This window comes from Zootoca vivipara, chromosome Z2 (assembly GCF_965207765.1).
Source record: "Zootoca vivipara chromosome Z2, rZooViv2.hap1.1, whole genome shotgun sequence".
In the NCBI taxonomy this organism is placed as follows: Eukaryota; Metazoa; Chordata; class Lepidosauria; order Squamata; family Lacertidae; genus Zootoca; species Zootoca vivipara.
This window is the reverse complement of record NC_142585.1, coordinates 3846172-3860150: the sequence shown is the minus strand read 5'-3', so window position 1 is coordinate 3860150 and position 13979 is coordinate 3846172. Positions and strand designations below refer to the sequence as shown.

At 46.5% G+C, this 13979-nt stretch overlaps 2 protein-coding genes across 2 annotated transcripts in view; one reads left to right on the top strand and one right to left on the bottom strand.

Annotated features, from left to right (window-relative positions):
* GPC4 (glypican 4) overlaps nt 1-8832 on the top strand; it is a 110378-nt gene extending 101546 nt beyond the window's left edge. Inside the window, exons 8-9 of the mRNA XM_060270287.2 lie at nt 6174-6349; nt 8090-8832. Of these exons, the coding sequence (XP_060126270.1) occupies nt 6174-6349; nt 8090-8304 (391 nt within the window). The 3' untranslated portion in view covers nt 8305-8832. The remainder of the gene's footprint in view (nt 1-6173; nt 6350-8089) is intronic.
* A 1624-nt stretch (nt 8833-10456) lies between these two features.
* Nucleotides 10457-12556, bottom strand: LOC148686534 (uncharacterized). The gene has a single exon (XM_088665204.1). The coding sequence runs from the start codon at nt 11851-11853 to the stop codon at nt 11098-11100; it is 756 nt and encodes a 251-aa protein (XP_088521330.1). The 5' UTR covers nt 11854-12556; the 3' UTR covers nt 10457-11097.
* Nucleotides 12557-13979: the final 1423 nt, after the last annotated feature.

The window sequence follows — 13979 nt, the reverse complement described above, 5'->3', positions numbered from 1 at the left end:
CCTGCGGCCCTCCAGATGTTTTGGACTACAATTCCCATCTTCCCCAACCACTGGTCCTGCTAGCTAGGGATCATGGGAGTCGTAGGCCAAAACATCTGGAGGGCCGCAGGTTTGACATTCTAGTCCAACCACCTGACAATGTAGGAATCATAGCTACTTAATCCCTGGCAGGTGGCCATCCAACCTCTCTTTAAAAACCTCAAATGAAACCTCAAACCTTTCAAGGTAGTCTGTTCCAATGTTATAGAATCATAGAGTTGGAAGAGACCACAAGGGCCATCCAGTCCAAGCACCATCAAGAACACAGAGTTCTCAATTTTTTAGGCTGAACTGTATGCACTCTTCTTCCATTTTTTATACATAGTCCATAAAATCTTCAAGTCCAAAATAATAATTTCCAATTAAATATAATGATCCAATACTTTAATTAACTCCAAGTCCTTTCATTGAACCATCCCGGGATCCGGGTCCAGCTTTCAGAGGAACTTTCTTTTATCAAATGTCACTATTTCGCAGGCAATTTAAATTTAATCAACCCTCTCCCCTGTGCCTGCTACAGAGGAGCTCTTAAGTCCACTTCCTGATAAATTGAACGTTTCCGTTCCTTTTGAGAGCTAAGAGTTAATTAACTGCTTCGCTGTCTCTCAGAGGGTGGCAACAGACTTCCTTGTTTTAAATTGCCCCGTTTCCAAATCTTCTTATCAAATCAAAGTTTTATCCACAGGCTATCCAGATAATCAAATTCTTACTTTAAAGGAAGAATCCATCGCTCTCCTCCACCGGCGCAGGGCTTCACCCCGTGAGGGTAAAATGACGCTCAAAAATGGCTCCTGCGTCTCCCGACTCTACTCTCACCGGGGCTCTTCTCGAGCTTACCGGGAGGTAAAGGGACCGCAAATGGAGCACCGCTGAGCCCTTCATCCCCAGAACGCACAATCTGGGGCTCTTTTCGGGGGCTGCATCGCCCTCGCAGCTCTCCCCCCCCCTCACAGAGCCGGGCTGCCTCAGAGCTGTGGCAAGTCCTGCCGAACGGAGCTGGCGACAGACCGGACGTCCTAGGATTTGAGTCTTAGTATGCTTGGTTGCTCCTTTCCACTGAATAATAAACTCCAGAAGAGCATGTCAAGCAGCTCGTACCCGCAGAATGTTCTTCCTGATGTTTAAGTGGAATCTCCTTTTTTTTAATTGGAATGCATTGGTTCAGGAATCAGATTCCAGACAGTGTTAGATAGGTGTGTTAGTCTGGTGGAAAAATAAGATAACATAAAGCTAAGCCATGGCTTGCTAACAAACCATGAGTTGTCCCAGAGGAGATTAAACAAGCTGTGATATGTGTTTCCAAAACTCAGTTTATTTCCCAGCTGCTCTTGCCTCATACCTTTGTGGCTTGGTGAGCATTTGGAGTGGTCAAATGAACCATGGTTAATGCCAATATAATGCCAAACCATAGTTTAAAAATCCAAGAACTTGCAAGCCTTCAGATCATGGTTTGCTGACAATAAGCACACCATAGTTCAGTGGCTGGGCAGCATTCACACATAACACTAAACCATGGTTTAATATACCATGGTGCAATCAATGCTGCTTTAGCATTTGTGTGAACCTGGCCAAAGAGACTAGCAAGCTTTCATTGGCATTTGGTTGGCCTGCTGGACTAGATGAGCTGTCGGCCTGATCTAGAACCCTCTTCTTACATTCATCAGATGCATGAAGTGAGATCCTGAGTTACAGGTGTGTGTGTGTGTGTGTGTGTGTGTGTGTGTGTGTGTGTGTGTGTGTCGATTAGAGATAGATAGATAGATGATAGATAGATAGATAGATAGATAGATAGATAGATAGATAGATGATTGATAGATGATTGATAGATGATTGATAGATGATAGATGTTGTTGTTGTTTAGTCGTTTAGTCGTGTCCGACTCTTCGTGACCCCATGGACCATAGCACGCCAGGCACTCCTGTCTTCCACTGCCTCCCGCAGTTTGGTCAAACTCATGTTTGTAGCTTCGAGAACACTGTCCAACCATCTCGTCCTCTGTCGTCCTCTTCTCCTAGTGCCCTCCATCTTTCCCAACATCAAGGTCTTTTCCAAGGATTCTTCTCTTCTCATGAGGTGGCCAAAGTATTGGAGCCTCAGCTTCACGATCTGTCCTTCCAGTGAGCACTCAGGGCTGATTTCCTTAAGAATGGATACCGTGTTTCCCCTTTTTTAAGGCGTAGCCATAAAGTAAGCCATGGCAGGATTTTTAAACATTTGCTAAACATAAGACATACCCCGAAAATAAGACATACCTCCATGCCATGTGGAGAGAGACCGCCGAGCGCCCCAACCAGCCAGCGGGACTCAGAATGCTGGCTGCAGCAGCAGCAGGAGGAAGCCTGCCGGCTCGGTGCCTGGAGCCAGCTGCTGCAGCGACGAGCACACAGAGCACCCGAGCCAGCGGTCTTGCCTCCGCCTGGCCCGACCGAGGAGACCTGCCTCCCCGCCTCCCAGAACTAGTGGCTGCAGCATGGAGCGCGTCGAGCGCTCCGCAGGACCCAACGCTTGTAGTGCTCTGTCGGGCCGGGCGGAGCGCCTGAGCCAGCGGCCCCTGCCTGGCCGGACCAAGGAGACCTGCCTCCCCACCGTCCAGATCCGGCGGCTGCAGCGTGGAACACATCGAGCGCTCCGCAACACCGAGCGCTTGGAGAGCTCTGTCGGGCCGGGCGGAGCACCTGAGCCAGCGGCCTCCGCCTGGCCCGGCCAAGGAGACCTGCCTCCCCACCGCCCAGATCCGGTGGCTGCAGCGTGGAGCGCGTCGAGCGCTCCGCAAGACCAAGCGCTTGGAGCGCTCTGTCGGCCGGGCGGAGTGCCCGAGCCAGCGGCCTCCGCCTGACCCAGCCGAGGAGACCTGCCTCCCCGCCGCCCAGAACCGGCGCAGCGCCAAGTGCTTGGAGCGCCCTGCCGGGCCGGGCGGACCACCTAAGCCAGTTTTTCTTCTTTTTTTCTTCCCTTTTTGTAATGTACAGAAATGCAAACTATAGCTTATCATCATCATTAATTAATGTACAGAAATGTAATGTACAGAAATGCAAACTATATCTTATCATCATCAGGTAATTAAAAAAAAGACACCCCACCGAAAATAAGACACCCTGTGTTTTTTTGAGAAAAAAAAGTTGTAAGACGGTGTCTTAAAAAAGGGGAAACACGGTAGATTTGATCTTCTTGCAGTCCATGGGACTCTCAAGAGTCTCCTCCAGCACCATAATTCAAAAGCATCAATTCTTCGGCGATCAGCCTTCTTGATGGTCCAGCTCTCACTTCCATACATCACTACTGGGAAAACCATAGCTTTAACTATACGGACCTTTGTAGGCAAGGTGATGTCTCTGCTTTTTAAGATGCTGTCTAGGTTTGTCATTGCTTTTCTCCCAAGAAGCAGGCGTCTTTTAATTTCGTGACTGCTGTCACCATCTGCAGTGATCAAGGAGCCCAAGAAAGTAAAATCTCTCACTGCCTCCATTTCTTCCCCTTCTATTTGCCAGGAGGTGATGGGACCAGTGGCCATGATCTTGGTTTTTTTGATGTTGAGCTTCAGACCATATTTTGCGCTCTCCTCTTTCACCCTCATTAAAAGGTCCTTTAATTCCTCCTCACTTTCTGCCATCAAGGTTGTGTCATCTGCATATCTGAGGTTGTTGATATTTCTTCCGGCAATCTTAATTCCGGCTTGGGATTCATCTAGTCCAGCCTTTCGCATGATGAATTCTGCATATAAGTTAAATAAGCAGGGAGACAATATACAACCTTGTCGTACTCCTTTCCCAATTTTGAACCAATCATTTGTTCCATATCCAGTTCTAACTGTAGCTTCTTGTCCCACATAGAGATTTCTCAGGAGACAGATGAGGTGATCAGGCACTCCCATTTCTTTAAGAACTTGCCATAGTTTGCTGTGGTCGACACAGTCAAAGGCTTTTGCATAGTCAATGAAGCAGAAGTAGACGTTTTTCTGGAACTCTCTAGCTTTCTCCATAATCCAGCGCATGTTTGCTATTTGGTCTCTGGTTCCTCTGCCCTTTCGAAATCCAGCTTGCACTTCTGGGAGTTCTCGGTCCACATACTGCCTAAGCCTGCCTTGTAGAATTTTAAGCATAACCTTGCTAGCGTGTGAAATGAGCGCAATTGTGCGGTAGTTGAAGCATTCTTTGGCACTGCCCTTCTTTGGAATTGGGATGTAGACTGATCTTTTCCAATCCTCTGGCCATTGCTGAGTTTTCCAAACTTGCTGGCATATTGGGTGTAGCACCTTAACAGCATCATCTTTTAAAATTTTAAATAGTTCAGCTGGAATATCATCACTTCCACTGGCCTTGTTATTAGCAATGCTTTCTAAGGCCCATTTGACTTCACTCTCCAAGATGTCTGGCTCAAGGTCAGCAACCACACTACCTGAGGTGTATGAGACCTCCATATCTTTCTGGTATAATTCCTCTGTGTATTCTTGCCACCTCTTCTTGATGTCTTCTGCTTCTGTTAGGTCCTTACCACTTTTGTCCTTTATTATGGTTAATCTTTGTACGAAATGTTCCTTTCATATCTCCAATTTTCTTGAACAGATCTCTGGTTTTCCCCATTCTATTGTTTTCCTCTATTTCTTTGCATTGCTCATTTAAGAAGACCCTCTTGTCTCTCCTTGCTATTGTTTGGAAATCTGCATTCAGTTTCCTGTATCTTTCCCTATCTCCCTTGCATTTTGCTTGCCTCCTCTCCTCCGCTATTTGTAAGGCCTCGTTGGACAGCCATTTTGCTTTCTTGCATTTCCTTTTCCTTGGGATGGTTTTCGTTGCTGCCTCCTGTATAATGTTATGAGCCTCCATCCATAGTTCTTCAGGCATTCTGTCCACCAAATCTAAATCCTTAAACCTGTTCCTCACTTGCACTGTGTATTCATAAGGGATTTGATTTAGATTGTATCTTACTGACCCAGTGGTTTTTCCTACTTTCTTCAGTTTAAGCTGGAATTTTGCTATAAGAAGCTGATGATCTGAGTTACAGTCAGCTCCAGGTCTTGTTTTTGCTGACCGTATAGAGCTTCTCCATCTTTGGCTGCAGAGAATATAATCAATCTGATTTCGATGCTGCCCATTTGGTGATATCCATGTGTAGAGTCGTCTCTTGTGTTGTTGGAAAAGCGTGTTTGTGATGACCAGCTTGTTCTCTTGACAGAACTCTATTAGCCTTTGCCCTGCTTCATTTTGAACTCCAAGGCCAATCTGAATTCACCCATTCCCTTCCATTTTAGTTCACTGATGCCCAGGATGTCAATATTTATTCTTGCCATCTCATTTTTTACCACATCCAGCTTACCATTGTTCATGGTTCTTACATTCCAGGTTCCTATGCAATATTTTTCTTTACAACATCGGACTTTCCTTTCGCTTCCAGGCATATCCGCCACTGAGCGACCTTTCGGCTTTGGCCCAGCCGCTTCATCAGCTCTGAATCTACTTGTACTTGTCCTCCGCTCTTCCTCAGTAGCATGTTGGACGCCTTCCGACCTGAGGGGCTCATCTTCCAGCGTCATAACTTTTATATGCCTGTTGTCTTTGTCCATAGAGTTTTCTTGGCAGGGATACTGGAGTGGCTTGCCAATTCCTTCTCCAGGTGGATCACGTTTGGTCAAAACATAACTTCTCTAAGTTATTTAAGCCTCTTCGCCACGACAAGGCAGTGATCCATGAAGATAGATAGATGATAAATATATACAGAGAGAGTTTGTGGGACAGTGGTGGTGGTGAATTATAAGCAGTGAGGGCAAAAATACAAAAAATATAGGCAACTATAGTTGCAGTAATAACAGTGGCCATTCACAAGCAGTTGCCAATGATGGCTAATTCAACCTGGCATTGGAAAGTTGTGCTTTCCATGCAGAAGTTCCCAGGTGCAATTCCTGTTTCTCCAGGTATGACTGTGTGACATCCTGTGGAAACACTACTGGTTAGTGTAGACAATATCGAGCTTGAGGGACAAATGGTCTAGCTTTGTATAAGGCTTCCTATGTTCTTGAGCAGACAAGAGGGGTGTGAAGACGTCACCTCTCCCGCTGTCTGTTCCATTCATCCCTCATCCTGACCATTGCTGACCACTGACTGAGTGGCCTCTGATGGAGTGAATGCTGTTTCTCACAGGTATGTCTACGCAGTGACAGCGAACGGCTTAGCCAACCAGGCGACCAATCCTGAAGTGCAAGTTGACACCTTGAAGCCAGACATGGTGATTCGCCGGCAAATCATGGCTCTCCGTGTGATGACCAATAAGATGAAGAATGCCTACAATGGCAATGACGTTGACTTCATTGATCTAAGTAAGTGCAGATGAGTCTTCCCAAGGCAAGGAGAGGGAACCTGAGGCTTGCCAGATGTTGCTGAATTCCAGCACCACTGACCACGCTGATGGGAGCTGGAGGCCATTGACCTTTGGAGAACGCCTATATCTAGAGCTGCTTAAGGTTCTAGGATGCCTGGGAGGTCTGTTTCTGCAAAATGGAGGGGTGTGTAAGATTCTTCTGCATTCCTCTGATTTTCTCAGAGATCTGACTGGGTGCTGGAAGCGTGGCAAGAATTTACCAATTTATCGTGTGGCAAAATGATGCGAGCCTGACTAGTGGTAGAATGCAGAGCATTGGAGTGAGCACTTGGTGAACAGCCTTTCATTCTGCCAGTAGATCACTTGGGCGTTGGCGGCAACTGGAAGCAAGTTCCATAAACTTGGGCCCACAGAACTCCTTGCAGATATGAGCCATACGTTCAGGTCATGGGGAACCACTAACAGTGACTCCCTGGAAGGCCTCAGTGATCAGTTAGGGATATAATGAATCAAATTGTTAAGGATCCTTGTAACGGAATACAAAAACTGTAGACCTGGCCCTTGAGCTTATTTGGCAGTCTGGGTAGACTTTTGAGCACTGGAGTTATGTGCCGGCAAGAGTCTGTCCCCATCAACAGTCTAGCCACAATGTTTTGCACCTGCCGGAGCACCAAGACAAACTCAAAGGTGAATTGCAATTTTTGTGCCTGGAGTTGATGGGCTTCCTTAACAGAAAGAGTGGGGAGGTGCTGGGCCAGTCTGGATGACGCTTGCTCTGCACTGCATATGTTGGTAGGGCATGTTGAACTTTAAAACTTTCAAATTCCAAAAACGAGAGGGTGTTAAAAAGTTGTGGTAAGGCTTAGAAATTCAAAAGATATTTTGATTAAATAAATATAATTTGGTTTTGCTTGGTAAATAAAATGTGTGTAGAATTGCATAGAAATCATTAAAAATATAGTAATATATAGTAATATATTATTATTATTATTATTATTATTATTATTATTATTAAGCATTAACTGACATTTTCAAAAGGCAATATTAAAATTCTTTGGTTTTCCTAAAGCAGTTTATGTGCCTCACAGAAATAGTAGTACAGTGGTACCTCAGTTTACAACCACAATTGGTTCTGGAAGTCTGTGCTTAAACTGAAGCGTACTTAACCTGAAGCCAACTTTCCCATTGAAAGTAATGGAAAGTGGATTAATCCGTTCCAGACGGTCCACTGAGTACTTAAACTGAAGCATTCATAAACTGAAGTGAACTTTCCCATTGAAAGTAATGGAAAGTGGATTTATCCGTTCCAGACGGTCTGCGGAGTACTTAAACTGAAGCGTACTTAACCTGAAGCGAACTTTCCCATTGAAAGTAATGGAAAGTGGATTAATCCGTTCTAGACAGGTCCGCGGAGTACTTAAACTGAAAATACTCAAACTGAGGCCTACTTAAACCGAGGTATGACCATAGATTCAAATTCCTCATACCTAAAAATGTGTTTTTAAATCTCACTGAAGAAATTTGCAAAAATTATATCCCCCCATCTAAAGTGACCACACCCTGAATTGCACTTGTTCCTTGCAGCTGACTCTTGTCCAAATTTTGCTTCTTGCATGGGGTGAGGAGTTAGTAGATGGGTTTTGCTCCCTGTTCAGGCTCCTCCAAACTCACAACATGGTGAATCTGAATAGAATGCTAGAATTATAGAGTTAACAAACTGTCTGTGCAATTCTTCCAGGTGATGAAAGTAGTGGAGAAGGCAGCGGAAGTGGGTGTGACTTGCAGCAGTGCTCCCCCGAATTCGTGTTCAACGCAACAGAAGTCAATCAGAACACCAACAAAATGAACAAAAATGCCAGCCCCGGCAATGCCTCCCCTAGGGTGGCCTCCTTAGAAGCACCTCTCCTCGCCAGCGCCCTCTTTTTCCTGGCTGTGCAGAGACAGTGGAGATAACTGTGCCAACTCCTTTCTTTCTTTTACTTTTTGAGGGTGGGAAATGACTGCTATTAAAATGAAACAGGCACCCGAATAGGCACCCGATTTCACTTTTGTACCATCTAGTGACTTTGGGGGGGGGGGCAGGGAGGAGGGGGTGTGAGATTTGTAAGTTAATGGACAGCAGTGTACAGTTTTTACTATGTTGCCGCTGGGTTTCATGAGTTTTTCCAATCTCTTTCTCTCTCTCTCTCTCCCCCCCTCCCTCTCTCTCAATTTTTGGGAAGGAGAAGATGAATGTGAGGATTTGGACCAGTTAGTCTGACCTGTTGACTGAGAAACCACAATAGATGTGGTGAACTAAGTTGTATATACAGGCCTGTAGGTAGCATTGCTTTTGTGTTGTTTTTAAATAGCCCAATTCTCTCTTGCCTCGCCACAACCCCTTCCCATTTTATTTTATTTTAGCCTGCTCCCTGCAAAACAAATGGCTGAACCAGAGTCCTATCTTGGCATGTATCAAGGATGATCTCTCTCCCCTCCCTCCCTCAAAAACAAAACAAAAAAACAAAACCAACCCACATGAAATTATCTGTACAGAAGCAAAAGTTCTTTTTTTTAAAAAAAAATTATCATATTTCGTGGGCAGTGAAAGAAGCTGCCTCTCAAGCAAACAGACGCTGCTTTGTATAATGTTGAGTTCCCACATGTATCCATTACGCTCAGATGCCTTACCCAGGAGAGGGAAGGGGCTCATTTCTTTGTGGGGTGGGGTGTTCCAATCTTTAGAACAGAATGTGAACGGTTAGCTTTTGCACACCTTGTTCTCAGCTGTGGAAAGCCAATCATTGTCTCCGCCGCCAGCCGTTCTCCAAGAAATCACCCAGATGCATTTATGGCAGTGGCTCCCAGTTGGTGTTCCACAGACCCCAGGGTGTCTGTGGCACTATTTTCATAACAAAAACTACCATAAGAGATATCAAAATTTTCAAAAGTAGGGGGTCCATGGCTTGGCTTTTGAAAACAAGGGGGTCTGCAGCTAATTGGGAACCATTGATATATGGGGTATATATCCCCCTCCCTCAGCTTAGAAGAGATTCCACACCCTTCCAGCACCCAATTTTTACTGGAGGCAAACACTTGGCTTCCATAACCCCTTCCTAGTTTTGACAGTGCGGTCCTTAGGTATAATAACTGTTACACTTCCTTGGTGTCAAACTGCTGATCTGCAAGCTGTTTCACACAGGGAAATAGATTTAGGTCCCATCTGCTCTATACTTTTAAAGCAGTATCGTATCACTTTATGACTTCAGTCATGGCTTCTTCCAAAGAATAATTGGATTCATAGTTCATTAAGCATGCTGGAGTTGTTAGGGACCCCTGCTCCCCTCCCAGAGCTACAATTCCAGAGTGGCTTAACTGTTTATCCCACTTCCCACTGAATTCTGGGAATTGTGGCTCTGTTGGGGGGGGAACAGGGAGTCTCCTAACAACTATTGGCACCTTTAGCGAACTGCAACTCCCAGGATTCTTTGGAGAAAGCCATGACTTGAAGCCATAAAGAGATATGATAATGGTTTGAATGCTTTTCTCACCAAATGGAAAATGGGAAGACCAGTCCATGTGATGTGTTTAGACCTCTTCCAGATGGTTTGGATCACAGCTCCAGCCTTCATGGCCAATGGTTAGGGAAGATGGTTGTCACAGTCAACAGCAACTGAGGGACGATAGGCTGGGGAAAGACCACATTAACAGCTGGTGGTTTTTAATGGGTTTCCAGGAACAGACTTTTAGGCAACTGGCGAGGCTGAGAGATTTCGCCAGGAAGGGAAGGAAGGAGGCTGATGTGAGGCAAGATTTGCAACCTTCTTTCTTGGAAGATCCCACTTACCTCTAACCTCAGAGGGGGCTATATTGAGGCAATGGGAAACTCCTGGATAAATGTATATATTTTTATATTTTGGGGGGAAGGGGGGAAATCAAATCACTTTAAATAGAATGATACATGTGAAGTCTGCAGGAAGACTAAAAACTTTTCTGGAAGTTTCTCCCTAGTTCAGCCATCGTTGTGTCCCTCTGACTCTGAAAACAATTGGCTGAGGGTAAAAGAGAAAGAATGAACAAGGAACATCATGGGGGGATTATTGCTTTCCTGTGTTGTATTGTAAGGTGTGTGTGTGTGTGTGTGTGTGTGTGTGTGTGTGTGTGTGTGTGTTCGGGTTGTTCCTTCTATTTTATACTGAAACATTAATTGCTTGGTAGACCAGGGTCGGGATTTTTGTTCACATCCCCCACCCCCTGCACTGAACCCCCCCAAAAGAAGAACTTTTATATAAAAGATAGAATTGTATTGGCTGAGATACTACAATAAATTGCTCCTGAGAGGCATAATATTTCCAGAAGTAGCCAGTTTATTTATTAAAACACCATGTTACTAAGCCAGACTTAATTCTGGCTAGATGTTTGGTGTTTCTATTGGTTGTATTAAATAGTGGGTAAGCATAGCAGACGACACAGGAATCTCTCCAAAAGAAGCTCTTTATTTGGAAGCTGGAACAGAACTGCATTGCTGAGCCGGCCTGCTTTTATAGAGGCTGGCTCAATGTATCAAACATAATTCAAAGTTCCCTCCTAAAGTTCCCTCCTAAAACAACTGACAAGGACCTGAGGACCTGAGGGAAAACTATATACACTAACACATAACACCCCTCCCCACCGAGAAAAGGTATTAGTTACATTCGTAATGGTTTCAATTAGGTACAAGGGCATAACAGTTTCAAGGTACATAGCTTCTATTTACAATGCAACGTTTCAAGTGCAGTTACTGACATAGTCCCGTAAGTAGGATGGCCGCTTGGTGACCCTGGTGGAACACCGAGGGCCAGTACCAGTGTCCAGGGGGTTGGCCGATTCCTGCTGAGCCTGTGGCGCCACCGATGTTGGTGGTGAGTCCAAGTTTCCTGTCTCCGCGACTGCCGAAGGAACCGCCATGTGCGGACTCGGTGGATGGTCAGGCACAGCAGTGGCTCTAGTCTCTGGGGGGCCCTGCTGAACCTCTGACGTGGCTTGTCTAGGATCCACGTCCGCAGCTTGTGAGGGAGGTGTAGATCGAGCCTCGCCTTCTGTTAGAGCTTGCTCTGGAGCTGGGGGTGCAGTTGGGGGCACTGTAGCCGTGTCCAAATTCCCAACCCTGCGCCTCAGCTGGTCAATGTGTCGGCGCCATAAGTGTCCGTCTTCAAGTGCCACCTGGTATGAGCGGGGTCCAGTGACTCCCACTACCGTGGCCGGCACCCAAGGAATGTCTCCCACAAAGTTCCGGGCAAAAACCCAATCCCCCGGAATGAAAGACTGTGGTGCGTTGGCACAGCCCGGGGGTTTGGCCACACCAAAATCCGGGTGTAGTCGATCGAGTGGAGATCGAAGGCGACGGCCCATCAGCAGTTCAGCCGGACTCCGCCCTGTGGCCGCATGAGGGGTGATGTGCTGCACGAGCAAGTACTCGGTGACCCGCTCATGCCAGTCCCCCTGGTTCAGGCGCGCAAGCGCCTCTTTTGCCGATCTCACCATTCTTTCTGCCTGCCCATTGCTGGTGGGGTGAAATGGTGCTGTCAGCACATGTTGGATGCTGTGACGACCCAGGTCCCACTCTACCTTACTATCCCTGCGACACAGGAATCCAGAGGGGAAAACACCCACCCTCTGGTCCTACCGCCTCAAAAATAAACCCCTTTTACTAATGGGTTTCTAAGTAAGGAGAGCCTTCCAGCTTGCGTGGCCTGGTACCTTAAGAAACTCTAGGCTGTCCCCCCAGGAATAACCTCTTGCCTCCAGTAAAGGGTCTCCCTCAGTTGGATTCCCCCACTGTAGAAGTTAGCCCTATGCACTCTGGCAACTTCTTGGCACCTCAAGTTACCCTTCTAAGCCTCCTCCGTGTAACTTCAGGACACAAACCACCACCTCCCTGCCTGAGGTGAGTTTTGCCCTCTCTTGAGTCACCACGGCTGTGAGTCCTGGTACCTCGCTGGAAAAATACAGACGGACCTCTTGTTGGCAAAAACAGAGATGAAGTTTTATTGTGTTAAAAACATAAGTGATTCTTTAACGTGTCATTTATTAATTAGCTTTGTTCCAGTTGTGCAAAATAAACTCAGTCAAACATTCAACTTTAAGTTTTCCTAGCCTCTTAACTGTCTTCATACAAGCCACCTCATAACACCACACCACACCTTCCTCCCTCTCCCTCCTCACTGACCAAAACCGACTCTCCCTCCTTTCAAACCTGGCACAGTCCCGCCCCCATCAGAGTTCTATGCCAGTCAGGCTGGAGGTGGGTTAACTCTTTGCCAGCCGGGCAGAAATAAACATTTTAAAAGTGCTTCAATTTGTCACAGATGCCCAGTCCCATGAGGTACCGTTCAAGCGTACCTGAGGTGAACTGTGGTCCGTTGTCGGAGACGAGAACATCAGGACACCCATGGGTTGCAAACAGGCCTCGCAGCACCCGGATGATGGCCTCGGAAGTGGTGGATGTCATCAGGGCCACCTCCAGCCACTTGGAGTAGGTGTTGACCACCACCATAAAGGTCCATCCGTGGAACGGGCCGGCAAGATCGATGTGTACCCTTGACCAGGGTGCCTTGGTCGTCTCCCAAGTGTGCCCTTTAGCTGCTGGCGGTGCAGGTCTCGACTCTTGGCACTTTTGACAGGCGGCAATCCATGCAGTGATGGCATCGTCCATGTTCGGCCACCAGACGTAACACCGAGCCAACGCCTTCATTTTGACGATTCCTGGGTGTCCGACGTGCAGAGCCTCGAGGACGCGTTGCCGGAGCTTTTGAGGAATCACGACTCGGTCCCCCCACAATAGGCAGCCACGATGAGCCGAGAGCTCGTGTTGTCTGGTTGCAAACGGCTGGAGATCTGAGGCGAAGGGACCTTGTGGCCATCCCCTCCACACCCAGTTGAGCACACGGCTGATAGTCCGGTCCTGGGCAGATGTGGAGGCCACATCAGTAGCCGACACTGGAGCTGCTGGAAGGTCTTCAATCAAGAGGATTGATGACGCTGGAGCTGGGTCTTCCACTGTTAGGGTTAGAAGGAATTGAGTTGCATCAGCAGGAGCTGGCTGAGGGACTTACACATACCAAGACTTAAACAAATGCTTGTTTAAATAACAAGAATTAAATTAGGCTTACACAAAACACCCACACAACCAAACCACCCACCAAGAGCACACTGGGAAATTGCCCAGCACAGAGGCAACACACAACACCCCTGATATACCCTGCATCATCAGCTTCACAGCAACACCTGTCGAGCTGCTCCACAGCTGCAGAACTCCAATCACTAGATCTTTCCTGACTCTTAAAGGTACAGTGACACTTTTACACAATCATTCAACATATCCCCTGCAGTTCATTATTGTGAAACAGAGACAAACTTTGTACATGTCTTTCATGCGCAACTTTTGGAAGTGCTTTAGTAAAGATGTCTGCAACTTGTTTGTCACCTGGAACATATTCAAAAACAATTGTTTTGTCAGCAATCAAATTCTTTGCAAATTGTAAATGTAATCTCAACACTCTAGTGTGCTGTGTGTTGGTTTCTGAGCACAGGATAGCAAGTCCACTCTGGGAATCGAGATAAACTTTTACTGGGAGTGATACTGGCATCTTTAAATCTTCAAATATTTG

Coding starts and splice junctions, on each gene's coding strand:
- LOC148686534 (XM_088665204.1), bottom strand. CDS start 11,853: ATGGTGAGATCGGCAAAAGAGGCGCTTGCGCGCCTGAACCAGGGGGAC.